General features: G+C 48.6%; 1 protein-coding gene across 1 annotated transcript in view; it reads right to left on the reverse strand.

Moving 5' to 3' along the window:
* SORCS3 (sortilin related VPS10 domain containing receptor 3) overlaps positions 1-18,281 on the reverse strand; it is a 921,810-nt gene that overhangs the window by 606,633 nt on the left and 296,896 nt on the right. The window contains exon 2 of the mRNA XM_073684759.1: positions 3,470-3,537. Coding sequence (XP_073540860.1) covers positions 3,470-3,537 — 68 coding nt within the window. The remainder of the gene's footprint in view (positions 1-3,469; positions 3,538-18,281) is intronic.

The following is an 18,281-nucleotide window of genomic DNA, read 5'->3' on the forward strand; positions in this document are numbered from 1 at the left end:
AAACCCCCCTCGCTTTTTCTGGAGTGAGAGACTGGTAACTATAGACTGTTTACCTACTTATCAATCCTCCTTCACCCAGAGGTCACCCACTTCTCCATCCTCTTTCTAATTACTCTCTCTATAGCTGTAAGGCAACTGCCTGCAGCAGAAGTGCTCCCTCACTACTCTTTCTGCTGTGGGAGGCTAGGAACTTAAATCAGTTCACCCACTTCTCTATCCTCCTTCAACCAGAGTTCACCCACATATCCACGCTCTTTCTACTAAATCTTTCTGGCTGTAATGCAACTGACTACAGCAGGAACCTTTGCCAGACGATTTTTCTGGAGAGAGACAAAGGACTTTAAGCTGTTTATCCACTTCTCAATCCTTCTTCATCTGGAGATCACCTGCTTCTCCATACCATTCTATCAAACCTTTCTGGCTATAAGGCAACTGCCTACAGCAGAAACCTTCCTCTGCTTTTTCTGGAGTAAGAAACTGTGAATTATAAACTGTTTACCCACTTCTCAATCCTACTTCACTCAGAGATCATCCTCTTCTAATAAACCTGTAAGGCAACTGACTACAGCAGAAGTCCTCCCCTACCACTCTTCTTGCTATATGAGAGCTGGAATAATAAGCAGTACCTTTTGGCTTAGCCTCATCCATTCAGTCATCCGCAAGATTTTCATAAGAGGTTTTTTAAATATTACCTTTTTTTTACCTAATAATACGGTTAGTGTTAGTTTAAGATGCTTAAAGAGGTGGTCCACTACAGTGTATAATTCGCCCATCGATTTAAACCCTTTAAATAAGTATTTTTGTAAATACCTTCTGCTTCCATATGTGCCTGTGAGTGGCGCTATCGCTGACCGCTCAGTCCTCATCACGTGACCCGGGCTGCAGCCGCCGCTGACATTCATTGATGTCACGTCAACTTCCGGATTTCCTGGATTCCCCCAGGCGTGACCCAGTCGCAAGCACCCCCCCCCCTTCGTCGAGTGACTGGGCTGTGATCGGCATCTCACCGCACATCACAACCCAGCGCTAGATACTGGGTTGTGACAGGCAGTGAAACGCAGCCCACAGCCCAGTCACTCAGGGGGAGTGCATGCGACTGGGTCATGCCGCCCACAGCCCAGTCACTCAGAGGGAGTGCGTGTGACTGGGTCATGTCGCCCACAGCTCAGTCACTCAGGGGGAGTGCATGCGACTGGGTCACGCCGCCCACAGCCCAGTCACTCAGGGGGAGTGCATTCGACTGGGTCATGCCGCCCACAGCCCAGTCACTCAGGGGGAGTGCATTCGACTGGGTCATGCCGCCCACAGCCCAGTCACTCAGAGGGAGTGCATGTGACTGGGTCATGTCGCCCACAGCCCAGTCACTCAGAGGGAGTGCGTGTGACTGGGTAATGCCGCCCACAGCCCAGTCACTCAGGGGGAGTGCATGCGACTGGGTCACGCCGCCCACAGCCCAGTCACTCAGGGGGAGTGCATTCGACTGGGTCATGCCGCCCACAGCCCAGTCACTCAGGAGGAGTGCATGCGACTGGGTCACGCCGCCCACAGCCCAGTCACTCAGGGGGAGTGCATGCGACTGGGTCACACCACCCACAGCCCAGTCACTCAGGGGGAGTGCATGCGACTGGGTCACACCACCCACAGCCCAGTCACTCAGGGGGAGTGCATGCGACTGGGTCATGCCGCCCACAGCCCAGTCACTCAGAGGGAGTGCGTGTGACTGGGTCATGCCGCCCACAGCCCAGTCACTCAGAGGGAGTGCGTGTGACTGGGTCATGCCGCCCACAGCCCAGTCACTCAGGGGGAGTGCGTGTGACTGGGTCATGCCGCCCACAGCCCAGTCACTCAGAGGGAGTGCGTGTGACTGGGTCATGCCGCCCACAGCCCAGTCACTCAGGGGGAGTGCGTGTGACTGGGTCATGTCGCCCACAGCTCAGTCACTCAGGGGGAGTGCATGCGACTGGGTCACGCCGCCCACAGCCCAGTCACTCAGGGGGAGTGCATTCGACTGGGTCATGCCGCCCACAGCCCAGTCACTCAGAGGGAGTGCATGTGACTGGGTCATGTCGCCCACAGCCCAGTCACTCAGAGGGAGTGCGTGTGACTGGGTAATGCCGCCCACAGCCCAGTCACTCAGGGGGAGTGCATGCGACTGGGTCACGCCGCCCACAGCCCAGTCACTCAGGGGGAGTGCATTCGACTGGGTCATGCTGCCCACAGCCCAGTCACTCAGAGGGAGTGCGTGTGACTGGGTCATGACGCCCACAGCCCAGTCACTCAGGGGGAGTGCATGCGACTGGGTCACGCCGCCCACAGCCCAGTCACTCAGAGGGAGTGCGTGTGACTGGGTCATGCCGCCCACAGCCCAGTCACTCAGGGGGAGTGCATGCGACTGGGTCACACCACCCACAGCCCAGTCACTCAGGGGGAGTGCATGCGACTGGGTCACGCCGCCCACAGCCCAGTCACTCAGGGGGGTATGTCCAACTGGGTCACACATGGGTGAATCGAGGAAGTCCGGAAGTTGACGTGACATCAGCGAATGTCAGCGGCGGCTGAAGCCAGGGGTCACATGATGCAAACTGAGAGGTCAGTAATAGCGCCACTCATAGGAAAATATGGCAGCAGAAGGTATTTTCTAATTTAAAAGGTTTAAATCGATGGGGGCATTACAAAATGTAGTGGACCACCTCTTTAATTTTTTTCACCAACAGTGGAGACAGATAAACATGAGAAGTGGCATAAACAGTAATGACGGAGCCCTATATTTAAGTTTGTAACGAGTCAGGGCTTGGCTGCAGCTATTGATAGAGGAAATGAAGGGTCTTTCTCATGTTCTAAATCCTCTATCTCACTTTCCATGTTGCGCTTGAATACAGGAGATTAGTTTTCCAATGGTTCAGCTGATTGCACCTGCCGTGCCTGCTAATCTGGTAGTTAAAACTCAAGATGTGATGTCCAGCATCGTGAGAGCTAGTAGGAAACCTTCTAGTATATGGGGCCATCCAGAGTGAACCAGAGCAAGACGACGGTGAGCGGGGGCGCCACAAACTTGAGTGCATTTAGGGTGCCAAACTCCGCGCTAAGGTGGGAGTATTATTAGGGAATAAACAAAAAGGGAAAGGATTGAGTCCTACTCTCTACCTCCCTCCCCACTTGCTCTATACACATAACAAAAACTCTCTAAAATGAGACCCTGGGCACTTATATGGCATCTCGATCATGTATTTATATGAATATATTGTTTTCTAGTGGATGCTACTGTTCTATTGTTTTTGTTTGTGTCCAGGAACATGATTTGTTACTTTTTAAATAAGGTTCTATTAAAATTATGACTTTTTAACTGGACAAGATAAGCCTGTCGCAAGACATTTTCAATACTCTATACCTAAGTCTATTAGGAAACCAGCAGAATTCTAGAAATTGATGCAGAATAGTGGAGTTATGGGGAAGCAATTTTTGCCCTTACCTCCAGAGGGAGCTCTCTGTCACACTCCCAAGGTTGAAATCATACAGCTTTGTCAGTATAAGAATAACCTGGAAGAAAAAGAGAAAAAAGTTAATTTCTCATCCTCCAAAAGGAGAAAAAAAAATAGATCACAGCAAATGAGCATTAAGGACAGGAATTAAAGAAGATCAGACACTACACACAAAAAAAAACATCACAGCAGATATTCCTATGACCGGAGGCATTTATTCTAATCCTCTAGACATTCGGTATCTGACATGTGAGACGTCTGGAGAAATCAATTAAATGTTGCTAATTCTCTTTACATTTCTACCCGTCTGAATGCAGATGTTTTTTTTCGCGTCAGGCGGTGATAGGATTGGTGAAACCGCTGGAAAAAGTTTTCGAGCGTTACAAATATAATGTTATATAATGTTGACACTTTGTGCCGAAAGGGCCCCAAGAAAAGATCCAAATGGGTCCTAAAGAGATGATCTAAATGAGCTCTTCAAATGTTTGACACCCAGGAAAGAAGAGTCTGGTGCATGCAGGATCCATGTTTGCTAATAATACAATTCCTCTGGAAAAAGCCTGCCTTGCACAGATTCTCGACCACCAACACCAACAAAAATTTGACTTCTTTTCTCCAAGTCTCCCATAAGAGACCCATTGTATGATCAGAGCTGATATTTGACTGATGGAGATTGTGACAGCATGACATAAGCAAGTGGTGATGCCATGACTGGAGTTTGCAGGGGAGATACACTGGTTAGCTACTACAGACGGGACTGACAGGCACAAAAGAAGGGAGTGCCAGCACCATAGATAGCCAGCTGTGGGAGTGAGTAAGGAATTGCTTTTAAGATGTACAGTACCACCCTAGGGCTTAAATAGGGCCACATAGGAGAATAAAAGAGCCCAGACCTTAGCTGTAGCATTTGGGGTTTGCCCCTCAATTACATAAGACAGCCATCATTAGACAGATGATGATTGTCAAAGCAGAGAATAGTATAGTATCATATTTTTCCCCTGTTAAAGGGGAGGAGTAGCCTCATTAAAAGTGTCAGGAAGCTGATGCTTCAGTCTAAATAGGAGTGTCACACCAAAGACAGCAAGAGACTGGTGCCTGCTGTGTGTGAGTGACTGTAGGATATTGCTGCCAAGAGAGAGATGACCATGACCTTGAGTAGAGCTGTGGCCAACACTAAAAGTGTGTGATGCAAAGCTTAGAAAGTAACATAAACTGTTACAAAGTGACTAAGATGCTGCTGAGAGTACAGACTGTCAAAATATCAATATTATCTAACCTTGGTCATGCCTACTTGTTGACTCATGGAAGACTATTGCAACCACCAAGCTCATTGTTTCATGTAAAGCCACAGTTACCAGCAAGCTTGTTTCCTCTTGTAGACTATTGTAACCACCAAGCCCATTGCATCCTGTAAGACTATTGTAACTACTAAGCCTATTGCCTCCTGTAAGGCTGTTGTAACCACCACTGTAAAACTGTGTAACTACCATGGTTATTGCGCCCTGTAATACTGCTGTAACCACTATGCTCATTTCCTCCTGTAATACAATTGTAACCATCAAGTCCATTGTCTACTGTAAAACTGTTGTAACCATTAAGCTCATTGCCTCATGTAAGACTGTTGTAACCATCAAGTCCATTGCCTCCAGGAAGACTGTTGTAACCACCAAATTATTTGCCTCATGTAAGACTGTTGTAAGCACCAAGTTCATTGCCTCCTGTAAGACTGTTGTAACCACCAAATTCATTGCCTCTTGTAAGACTGTTGTAACCATCAAATTCATTGTTTCCTGTAAGACAGTTGCACCCAACAAGTTTGTTTCATCCTGTAAGACTGTTGTAACCATTAAGTCCACTGCCTTTGGGAAGACTCTTGTAACCACCAAATTCATTGCCTCCTGTAAGACTGTTATAATCACCAAATTCTCTTCTTCTAAAGCAGTTCTGCCTTTAGCAATATAGAAAATGAGCCAAGAGGGAGTAACTTCATGGGAGGGTTGTCCCCCAACTAAAAAGGAATGTGGCTCAAAATGCAACAATATACGTAGATTTATGTCAAAATTCAGGCTCAGAAAATAACTTAAACCAGAGGTGGAGTAAAGTTTGTGTGTTTTTATCGTAATAAGGCAGAAGCATCAAAGTACAATAGTAGATATCACAGGGGTCAATGGGAAAGAGACTAACAGGGCAGAGCATCATAACAATGGGAATATTATCTCAGGGGCTTCCGGCAGAAACCCACCGAGGATATCGAAGTGACAAACTCAACTTAGAGGCTAAATGCCTGCTGGGATATTTCTGGATCTCTACAGGATACACCGTCTTTAGGTGGAGAATGAGGTTCCCCTGACCTGTTGGCTGGGGGGCGGCTGTCTGTTCTCATGTCCAGATGGAGAAGGAATAGAGGAGGCCAAGAACCTCCACAGGTAGGTCCCAAAAAAAGACCCACTTCTTACAAGCGTCTATAACATTTACTGTTGGGTGGAGGAAAAAAAAAATAAAGGGGTCCCCTCCTGATGCTAGGCTATAACCCAACCCCCAGAATAGATCTTTGTACCCCTCCATTATGCCCCCGGATAGCCCTTGACATGCACAATGCAATAAACAGTCAGTTGCATCCCGTGTGTAGCTACGTTGGGCCATGGAGTGGTGGTCTATCTCCCCAATAAATGTGCACTCCAACCTTATCAAGGTGGGACCACTCAAGGGTGTGACCCTCTAGTCTTGGTATCAAAGGGAGTTAGGTATTACCCAGCACCAGTAGAGGGGGCACCATTGCTATTTTAGCTGTAGGGTCTATGGCTGATTTTCTCCAAATATCCAGTATCCATCCTAAGCTCCATGTTCCAGCTTTTCTGTGTATGTCACTGGTATTTAAACCTTCTTCTCCAGTCTGGTGCCATCGTTTTTCTGCCCCCCCGCCTGCAGATTACATGTGTACAGCCCCAATGATGCGCTCAATGATGTCTCTGCCTTTGGTAATAAACTCCAGGCAGGCGAGCAATGAAGAAGACACGGATACTTGGTATCAGAAGCCAAATGCGGATCCCGGGCCGTAAAGCTGAGTTATTGACAAGATCTCACAGATGTGAAATCCGTAAATGTCCACAGAAAGTTGCCAATTCCTTTCTCGTTCCGTCCCTGATCGGCCATAATGAATCAGTGACAGATGCTGGGGGGCATTTATCCTTTAAACGGAGGCGGCCTCTCAGCTTAACCTTATTTCCCAGGAGGAGCGTCTCCGAAAAAAAACATGAGGCAGCTGACAGCCGAAGTGATGGAGCGTCGCCGGGATTGCTGGTGCTTAGCATAGGTCATAGGATGCCGATCCATAAGTCAATACTATAGAACTGCCGGAAAAAAAATAATCATATAATGATCCTTAAAGCAGCCGACACCTGATGATTGAAGACCACCACTCTGCTGTATCTGGCCATTCATGATCCAGGGTTCATTACCTATGTCCTAGCATGGCGTTCCCAGACTGTAGTCCCTGAACCGAAGCACGTACAGATGGAGCAGACTTACTGCTGCTGCCGGACATAGTGGAACTCATCAACTCTTCTTCAGAAACTTTTTGCTACATATTTGGCCAAAATCCCAATTAGAGGTGTAGCTTTGTGCAAAAATTACCTGGATTCTCGAAATAACTATTAATGATCACTCTGCCATTGCCTCAAGCCCTATGGAGTCCGTGGCCGAGCACATGTCTGATTTTTTCCTCAGACTGAGACGGTCCAAGGAAACGAACGCAGCCCGCCCGAGTTTGATTTTGATATTCAAATTGCACTCAACCATGCAAGTCTATGCACATTGGCTGCACTCGGATTACATCGGAGTGCACTTGGAGAACATCGGACTGCACTCGGATTAAGTCCAACTGCACTCAGGTTACGTCTGACTGCACACGGATTGCGTCCGACTGCACTCGGATTACGGCTGACTGCACTCGGAGGACATGGGACTGCACTCGGATTATGGTTGACTGCACTCGGATTACGGCTGACTGCACTCGGAGGACATGGGACTGCACATAGAGGACATCGGACGGTACCAGAAGGAGATCGGACTGCACCCGGAGGCCATCAGACTACACTCGGATGAAATCTGACTGCACTTGGAGGACATCGGACTGCACTCGGATTACATTTGACTGCACTAGGATTATGCATGACTGCACTCAGGTTATGTCCGACTGCACTCGGGTTTTGGCTTACTGCACTCGGAGGACATGGGACTGCACTCAAAGGACATGGGACTGCACTCGGATTGCGTCTGATTGCACTAGGATTATGCATGACCGCACTCGGGTTACGTCCGACTGCACTTGGGTTATGGCTGACTGCACTCAGAGGACATGGGACTGCACACGGAGAACATCGGACTGTACTAGGAGGACATTGGACTACACTCAGATGAAATCAGACTGCACTTGGAGGACATCGGACGGCACTCGGATGACATCTGAGTGCAGTCCGATTTTCGCGGACTCAAAGAATGGAGAAGATGGAGACATTTTCTTCTCCATCTTCTCCTCTTAGCGTGCTCCAACCAGAGATTGATCAGAGCGTCATTTGCATAATCGCCCCGATTCTCTTGGATGAGAGAATCCGCGCCGTCTGACCCAGGTCTTATAAAGATTCTGTAGTTGAGGCTACCAGAGTCAGAGGGATCCTGAGTTTAGGAGTATTGTGGGGGTGTGTCACTTTTATGGGGTCCTGAGTCTGGGAATGTTGTCCTCGCATAGGATGGGACCTTCTTTGCTCATGTGCGCCGCTCCCCATTTGCAGCTCGTCAGTCATTATAACCTGTTTTTTCGCCATTTACTTTCCAGGAGAAGGAACTTTTATTTTGAGAGCCTCCATTCCTATTTTTTGCATGCAGCAATTAGGGCAGATTGAGCAGAGCGCGGCATAAATACTTTACGCGGTCAGGCCGTATTAATATTTATGGCGTCTCACAATGTATGGGACCCAGTGGGCCGCCTGAGTGATATACAATGAGATGCACAGTGAGGAGTCGCTGCCCACCCAGGATTTACTCTTTGTAACGGGTATATTTTGACCCCCATCTGACATTTCGTTTTCTACATGATAAACTTGCGTCTGAGGCATTAACTATATATTCTGCATGAAAATAAATTGTGCGTTAATGACTTGGCCCCGGCTCAAGACATATTAATGGCCATCATTAAGCACGGGAACATGGTGTATGCCTCGGTACAGTATCTTGGATTTCCAGCACTGGCTGCGGCTCTGGGGGTTTATACAGGGGAGGATCGGGGACAATGAGCCCCAATTAAAGGCAAATAATGCACAGGATGGCCCCACGTGTCCTGCTGAAGAGCCCTATATCAGGGAAGGGGATGGGGAGCAGAGAATGAGTATAGGGGGCACTAAGGGGGTCCCCTATATTGGGGCAAAAAAAGGCTCGATCTGAGAAGAAACTAGATCTCCATATAACAATACAGAATTAGATATAAGATCTGTGCAAGATTGGATGAGTATAGACATACTAATATTAGTGGAAACCATCAGCAAGCTGGTCGTCTCTCTCTCTCACTCTCGCTCTCTTGTAAGTGGATACATTGTAATCAGCTTATTGTTAGGAGATATGCAGATGTGGCACCCCAGGGGTCTGGTTGCCACAGTAATAGAAATATTACATCTGAGAGCAAGTGGGAGGTTTCTCTGGTCAGGAGCCCTTAAGCATGCAACACCTCCTGCCCAGACCTGGGAGGGGAGGAACATGCCCTTATAAACTGGGTCTGGGGCGGGATTAGGAGGGTCAGAGCCTGGAGTTTGATCCAGACACAGGGCGAGAAAGAGCAGGAGCTCTGTAGGAGCTAGGAGCAGAAGACCAGGGGCTGGAAGCTAAGCAGAGCTCGCCCTGGAAGAAGAATCTCTTAACCGAACACTGGAGTCCGAGGCTGTGGGGACGTATATTCACCCAGCAGCAGAAACCAGCCGGCAGGGGATTTCAGGTCCTCTGGCCATAGAAGCCCGGAGGCTCAGTCACAAGGAAGGGACCAGCACCGCCATCCAGGAGCGGAGGCTAACAGAAGGCCCCAAGTCACCAGCCTTACGGGTGAGCACCACACGGTACACTCAGGGACGTGGGCTACTTCTACCCGCTTACAGCAAGGTAGCCAGGAAGAGTGCAGACAGACGGGGAGGCCTACAACTCCACCTGGCCAGGGGAACTCCTGTTTGCTCGCAGACTGACCAGGCCCCTTATGCTAGCCAGTAGTGTTGAGCATTCCGATACTGAAATATCGGGTATCGGCCGATATTCACTGTATCGGAATTCCGATACTTAATTCCGATACTTTTATAATATCGAATACCGGAATCGGAAGTTCCCATAATGCCTGCGCTCTGCAGTGTCTCTGAAGGATGACAAGCTGGATGGCAGCGCTCAGCTGCGATCCAGCTTGTCATCAGAATGCCATCCCAGCGTGGGAGAATTCTCCTGATTGTTTAAAAGCCGGCGCGCGGTAAAAAGCCGCCGGCTTTTAAACAATCACGCAGCCCCATACTGCTTCCCCGCAGCCTCCCACCCCGATCCTCCGCTCCCCTCGCCACCTCCCATCCCGATCGTAAATTAGGACCGGGCGGGGAGCGCAGCACCAAGGAGCGAAGGACCCGGGCGGGGAAGCCGGCAGTGAAAAGACTTCACCGCCGGCTTTCCCGTTCTGTGCTGCGCTTTCCCGCCGGTTATTTCAAATGAACAGCTGAGGTATCAGGTGATGCCGATCAGCTGTTCATTTGAAGTAGCCGCGGTGCCCTCAGAGGGTTCATGTGAGTTCATGCTTGACTGCATGAACTCACATCAACTTTCCCACGGCCGCACAGGTCAGCCTCACCTCCCGGACCCGTCATGATTAGTGTGTGCGGGGTGTGTGTGTGTGCGGGGTGTGTGTGCGGGTGTGTGTGCGGGGTGTGTGTGTGCGGGTGTGTGTGCGGGTGTGTGTGCGGGCAGACATAGGCCGATGTGACACTACTACTCCCATCGGCCTATGTCTGTCCCCCGTCCACTCCTGCCAGCAGGATCAGCTCGATGGGAGCAGTAGTTCCCATCAGCCTGATCCTGCTATTTAAATTGCCCTACTGTGTCCCCAATAAATGTTAAATACATGTCATTGGTGGCCAGTGGTTACCTAAAAGAAATTAGTTCATACATTACCTGTCCCCGCCGATCGCCACCTAAAATAAAGTAAAAAATAAAAAACTACACCTATACTCACCAAGACACCTAATTCCCCGAAGCCATCGATCTCCTGTAATAAAATATAAAATAATAAACCACAACCTTATCCTTACCCCTCCGTAGTAGTCCACGAGTGTCCCACGAAGATCTCCAGTTCAGAGCAGCCACATAGAATGTGACCGCTCTGAACCGCTGCCGCCGCTAGAATGACGGGGCCGTAAGGGTTCACCGGAGTTCAGGCAGCGCTGCTCCGGTTAGCTCCTTTACGGCACTGCTGTATCGTGAGAAATTCCCACGGTACAGCACTGCCGTAAAGGAGGTCTCCGGAGCTGCGCTGCCTGAATGCACTCCGGTGACCTCAGTCAGTGGCTCCCGCTGCCGGGAGCGGACGTGTTCCCGGCAGCGTGAGCTTACAGCAGCCATGCACAGCTGTCACCATCTCCAGATGTGACAGCTGTGCATGGGAGATCAGCGCAGGAACGTGGACAGGTAACTATTTTTTTTTTAGTAAACTAAGAATTAAATAAAATGGTGTTTTATTTCAAATAAATTATTTTTTTCTGGGTGTAGTGTGTTTTTTCTTTTTAACACTTTGTAGGTTAGTAATGGGGGTGTCATATAGACGGCCATCATTACTAACCTGGGCTTCATGGCAGCTGGCGCTGACATGAACCCCACCACTATTACCCCCTGCCACCGCACCAGGGCAGCGTGGAAGAGCGAGGCTAAGTGCCAGAATTGGCGCATCCTATGGATGCGCCATTTCTGGGGCGGCTGACGGCTGGTGTTTCTAGCCTGGGAGGGGGCCAATATTCATGGCACCCTTCCTGAGCTATTAATATCAGCCCCCAGCTGTCTGCCTAGCCTTTGCTAGCTATTAAAATAGAGGGGACCCCACGTCATTTTTTTTTGGGGGGTCCCCCATTTTAATAGCTAGTAAAGGCTAGGTATTCAGCTGGGGGCTGATATTAGTAGCCTGGGAAGCTCCGTGGGTTTTACCCCCTTCCCAGGCTTCAAACATCTGCCCCAGCCGTCTGCTTAACCTCCGCTAGAGACTAAAATTATGGGGGATCCCACGCCATTTTTTTTTTAAATAAATCCTTTATTTTAACACTAAATGACATTTGAGGACTTAATAAAGATGCAGTCCCTAAATTATTATTTATTTTTTAATAAATTTTTCCCAAAACTTTTGACGTGGGCTTCGCCATATTTTTGTATGCCAGCCAGGTACAGCATCCAGCTTCTATGAACGCGCCATTTTCCGGGGCGGCCGCGGACTGCAATTTTCAGCGGGGGGGGGAGGGCAAAAAGCTTGGGCCTCCCTGCGCTGCAGATTCCAGCCCCCAGCTGCCTAGTTGTACCTGGCTGGACACAAAAATAGGGAGAAGCTCCACGTTTTTTTTTTTTTAATTATTTCATGAAATTCATGGAATAATTAAGAAAAAAAGGGCTTCCCTATATTGTTGTGTCCGGCTAGGTACAAATAGGCAGCTGGTGGTTGGGGGCAGCCCGTTCCTGCCTGCTGTACCTGGCTGGACACAAATATAGTGTGAAGCCCCACGTCAATTTTTTTTTAATTATTTCAGGAAATTCATGAAATAATTAAAAAAAAATTATGTGGGGCTTCGCCCTATAATTGTGTCCAGCCAGGTACAGCAGGCAGGAACGGGCTGCCCCCAACCACCAGCTGCCTATTTGTACCTAGCCGGACACAACAATATAGGGAAGCCCTTTTTTTCTTAATTATTCCATGAATTTCATGAAATAATTAAAAAAAAAAATGTGTGGCGCTTCGCCCTATTTTTGTGTCCAGCCAGGTACAACTAGGCAGCTGGGGGCTGGAATCTGCAGCGCAGGGAGACCCAAGCTTTCTGGGTCCCACCCGCTGCAAATTGCAGTCCGCAGCCGCCCCGGAAAATGGCGCGTTCATAGAAGCGCCATCTTCTGGCGCTGTACCCAACTCATCCAGGGCCCTGGTGCGGTGGCTCACTGGGTAATAAAGGGGTTAAGGCCAGCTTGGCATTATCAGCTGGCCCTAAGCCCGAAATTCATGGGGTCACGCCAGTATTAGACATGACCGCCATGAATTTCTAGTAAAGTATTTAAAAAAAACACAAACACCCAGAAAAAAGTCCTTTAATTGAAATAAAGACACAATTCTTTATTGTTCTAAATTAAACCATACTTACCGCCACACCCATTCCAGCTGAAGCCAACGATGTCCTGCAATAAAAGTAAAATAATAAAGCAACCTCATCCTTACCTTTCCATGGTTCCCAGGACAGCTTCAGCTCTGCTACATCGAGATGACAGGCTGGACCGCAGCAGAACGCTGCCATCCAGCCTGTCATCCCGCGGACACTGAGAAGCGCAGGCATGCTTGCGCTCCTCAGTGTCTTTCTGTGACGTCATCCAGATGAGCCGAGGTCATGTCCAATGAACTCAGCTCACCTCATGCACGTCACTGACAGCGTGGGAAAATTCTCCTGCACTCAGCGCTTCAGCGTGAGAATTCTCCCACGCTGTCAGTGACGTGCATGAGGTGCGCCGAGTTCATGGGACATGACCTCACCTCATGCATGTCACTGACAGCGTGGGAAAATTCTCACGCTGAAGCGCTGAGTGCAGGAGAATTCTCTTACGCTGTCAGTGACGTACATGAGGTGAGCCGAGTTCATTGTCGGCTCATCTGGATGCCGTCACAGCCAGACACTGAGGAGTGGAAGTATGCCTGCGCTTCTCAGTGTCTGCGGGATGACAGGCTGGATGGCAGCGTTCTGCTGCGGTCCAGCCTGTCATCTCGATGTAGCAGAGCTGGAGCCGTCGTGGGAGCCATGGAAAGGTAAGGATGAGGTTGCTTTATTATTTTTCTTTTATTGCAGGAGATCGTTGGCTTCAGCTGGAATGGGCGTGATGGTAAGTATGGTTTAATTTAGAACAATAAAGAATTGTGTGTTTATTTCAATTAAAGGACTTTATTCTGGGTGTTTGTGTTTTTTTTAAATACTTTACTAGAAATTCATGGTGGTCATGTCTAATATTGGCGTGACCCCATGAATTTCGGGCTTAGGGCCAGCTGATAATGCCAAGCTGGCCTTAACCCCTTTATTACCCAGTGAGCCACCGCATCAGGGCCCTGGATGAGTTGGGTACAGCGCCAGAAGATGGCGCTTCTATGAACGCGCCATTTTCCGGGGCGGCTGCGGACTGCAATTTGCAGCGGGTGGGGCCCAGAAAGCTTGGGCCTCCCTGCGCTGCAGATTCCAGCCCCCAGCTGCCTAGTTGTACCTGGCTGGACACAAAAATAGGGCGAAGCTCCACGTTTTTTTTTTTTTAAATTCATGAAATTCATGGAATAATTCAGAAAAAAAGGGCTTCCCTATATTGTTGTGTCCGGCTAGGTACAAATAGGCTGCTGGTGGTTGGGGGCAGCCCGTTCCTGCCTGCTGTACCTGACTGGACACAAATATAGGGCGAAGCCCCACATCAATTTTTTTAAATTATTTCATGAATTTCCTGAAATGATTTAAAAAAAATTGACGTGGGGCTTCGCACTATATTTGTGTCCAGCCAGGTACAGCAGGCAGGAACGGGCTGCCCCCAACCACCAGCTGCCTATTTGTACCTGGTTGGACACAACAATATAGGGAAGCCCTTTTTTTCTTAATTATTTCATGAATTTCATGAAATAATTAAAAAAAAAAAATACGTGAAGCTTCTCCCTATTTTTGTGTCCAGCCAGGTACAACTAGGCAGCTGGGGGATGGAATCTGCAGCGCAGGGAGGCCCAAGCTTTCTGCCCCCCCCCTCCCCCCGCTGAAAATTGCAGTGCGCAGCCACCCCGGAAAATGGCGCGTTCATAGAAGCTGGATGCTGTACCTGGCTGGCATACAAAAATATGGCGAAGCCCACGTCAAAAGTTTTGGGAAAAATTAATTAAAAAATAAATAATAATTTAGGGACTGCATCTTTATTAACTCCTCAAATGTCATTTAGTGTTAAAATAAAGGACTTATTTTAAAAAAAATTGACGTGGGGCTTCGCCCTATATTTGTGTCCAGCCAGGTACAGCAGGCAGGAACAGGCTGCCCCCAACCACCAGCTGCCTATTTGTACCTGGCCGGACACAACAATATAGGGAAGCCCTTTTTTTCTTAATTATTCCATGAATTTCATGAAATAATTTTAAAAAAAAATGCGTGGGGCTTCGCCCTATTTTTGTGCCCAGCTAGATACAACTAGGCAGCTGGGGGCTGGAATCCGCAGCGCAGGGAGACCCAAGCTTTCTGGGCCACCCCCGCTGCAAATTGCAGTCCGCAGCCGCCCCAGAAAATGGCGCGTTCATAGAAGCGCCATCTTCTGGCGCTGTACCCAACTCATCCAGGGCCCTGGTGCGGTGGCTCACTGGGTAATAAAGGGGTTAAGGCCAGCTTGGCATTATCAGCTGGCCCTAAGCCCAAAATTCATGGGGTCACGCCAATATTAGACATGACCACCATGAATTTCTAGTAAAGTATTTAAAAAAACACAACACCCAGAAAAAAGTCCTTTAATTGAAATAAACACACAATTCTTTATTGTTCTAAATTAAACCATACTTACCACCACGCCCATTCCAGCTGAAGCCAACGATCTCCTGCAATAAAAGTAAAATAATAAAGCAACCTCATCCTTACCTTTCCATGGCTCCCACGACAGCTTCAGCTCTGCTACATCGAGATGACAGGCTGGACCGCAGCAGAACGCTGCCATCCAGCCTGTCATCCCGCAGACACTGAGAAGCGCAGGCATGCTTCCACTCCTCAGTGTCTGGCTGTGACGGCATCCAGATGAGCCGAGGTCATGTCCAATGAACTCCGCTCACTTCATGTACGTCACTGACAGCGTGGGAAAATTCTCCTGCACTCAGCACTTCAGCGTGAGAATTTTCCCACGCTGTCAGTGACGTGCATGAGGTGAGCTGAGTTCATTGGACATGACCTCACCTCATGTATGTCACTGACAGCGTGGGAGAATTCTCACGCTGAAGCGCTGAGTGCAGGAGAATTTTCCCACGCTGTCAGTGACGTGCATGAGGTGAGCTGAGTTCATTGGACATGAACTCGGCTCATCTGGATGACGTCACAGAGAGACACTGAGGAGCGCAAGCATGCCTGCGCTTCTCAGTGTCTGCGGGATGACAGGCTGGATGGCAGCGTTCTGCTGCGGTCCAGCCTGTCATCTCGATGTAGCAGAGCTGGAGCTGTCCTGGGAACCATCGAAAGGTAAGGATGAGGTTGCTTTATTATTTTTCTTTTATTGCAGGAGATCGTTGGCTTCAGCTGGAATGGGCGTGATGGTAAGTATGGTTTAATTTAGAACAATAAAGAATTGTGTCTTTATTTCAATTAAAGGACTTTACTCTGGGTGTTTGTGTTTTCTTTTAACTTTGACTATGGGGTTAGTAATGGGGGTGTCTTATAGACGCCTCTCCATTACTAACCTGGGCTTGATGTCAGCTGGCATTATAAGCTGACATCAACCCCAACCCTATTACCCCCTGCCACCGCACCAGGGCAGCGTGGAAGAGCGAGGCTAAGTGCCAGAATTGGCGCATCCTATGGATGCGCCATTTCTGGGGCGGCTGACGGCTGGTGTTTCTAGCCTGGGAGGGGGCCAATATTCATGGCACCCTTCCTGGGCTATTAATATCAGCCCCAGCTGTCTGCCTAGCCTGTGCTAGCTATTAAATTAGGGGGGACCCCACGTCATTTTTTTGGGGGGGTCCCCCATTTTAATAGCTAGTAAAGGCTAGGTATTCAGCTGGGGCTGATATTAGTAGCCTGGGAAGCTCCGTGGGTATTACCCCCTTCCCAGGCTTCAAACATTTGCCCCAGCTGTCTGCTTAACCTCCGCTAGAGCCTAAAATTAAGGGGAACCCCACGCCAATTTTTTTTTAAATAAATCCTTTATTTTAACACTAAATGACAAGTACAGTAATCAACACTGTCACTGTACTTCATATATATGTGACTGACATGTTTCTATCTATCTAATCTATGTGTGAAGCTCTATTCTGTCTGTTATAAATTGTCGGGTACAGATGCTGAATTGCCGGCCGGCTTTTTTAAAGAGACGGTGCACGAAAACACTAATATTTTTTTTAATAAATCCTTTACACTAAATGACAAGTACAGTAAGCAACACTGTCACTGTACTTCATATATATGTGACTGACATGTTTCTATCTATCTAATCTATGTGTGATGCTCTATTCTTTCTGTTGTAAATTGTCGGGTACCGGTGAATGCCGCTGATGAATTGCCGGCTTTTCATGTCATTCTACATTATTCTTAGTTGTTTTACTTCATGTAGAATTAACCTACAAGGAAAGAAAGGGTTTATTTTCATTCCGATATTTGTGTCCCATTGACTTGCATTGGTTTCCGGTATCGGAATCGGCGATATCCGATACTTTTTGGGTATCGGCCCGATCCAATCCGATACGATATTTCCTGATATCGGAAGGTATCGCTCAACACTACTAGCCAGTACTCCCAGGAGGGTCTGCCTAATCATCACCAGTAAAGACCCTGAACTGCACTGCAAAGACTCTCCTGCTTCATTGCCGCACCAGCACTGCTAGTGCTGAGACTCCCGTGCACTATCACCCTCACCATCAACTACACTGCCCTGGGGCTCCACTCTTCCCGTGGGGAGTCACACTACCTCAGCTGCACACACCATCAGCCCCAGCGGTCTGCCTTGCAGCGGCGGTCCGCGCTGACCGCAATCCACGGGTGGCGTAGTCGGACAATTAACCTAAAACCCCCACAAAATACCGCCATCGGCCTGACCACCCTGAGCCACCGGACCGGGTCACCGCCACGGATTCTACAACCCCCATAGACCCGGCTCCGGGTATCCCCCACACGTCCACACTAGGCCCAGGTGGCGAGTCACAGGGATTATCTGGGGACCCCTTTAGAGAGGTTTTATACTTTTTATGTAATTAAATGGAGCCTGTCATGATGCTTTTACTACTGACTATAGTGATACGGCTGCACAGGTCTTGATACAACAATAAAAATGATATCTGTCTTGTAGGAATCCAATACCTCAGTCCTGAGAAATCAAGCTTTAAAGATAGATGCAAAGTAGCCTGGAAGTGCAATGGGGTGTGGCCAAGTACTCAGAGTGTATCAATACGCCCCCAATCCACTGCAAGGCTAATTTGCCTGTGATGTCAAAGTTTGATTTCTCAACGTTGGCACATCAGGTTACTACAAGACAATCACAGGTTCCCTTTAAAGGTAAAGGCTGAATGGGAAAGTATCGACAAATTAGAGAATATTCTGGGACTTGTAGTTTTTCAGCGCAGCCACAAGTCAAACCTACAAAACAGGGGTGGGGGAGAGGGTCAACCTTGATCTTGGGGTATTTGATTGCATAGGAACTGAGATGCAGTTCTAGGCAATGCCCACTACCCAGTGAGTGGCGCTGTGCTGTTCCGCTCTGATCACTGGTTACCAGCAGACTGATGGCAGTGGAGGGAGTCGGACCACCAGTGAACTGATAATGATGACCAGTCCTGCTGATAGGTCAATAAAA

The sequence above is a fragment of the Phyllobates terribilis genome, unplaced genomic scaffold (genome assembly GCF_046119375.1).
Source record: "Phyllobates terribilis strain yellow unplaced genomic scaffold, ASM4611937v1 Scaffold_5__5_contigs__length_657084704, whole genome shotgun sequence".
Lineage (NCBI taxonomy): Eukaryota > Metazoa > Chordata > Amphibia > Anura > Dendrobatidae > Phyllobates > Phyllobates terribilis.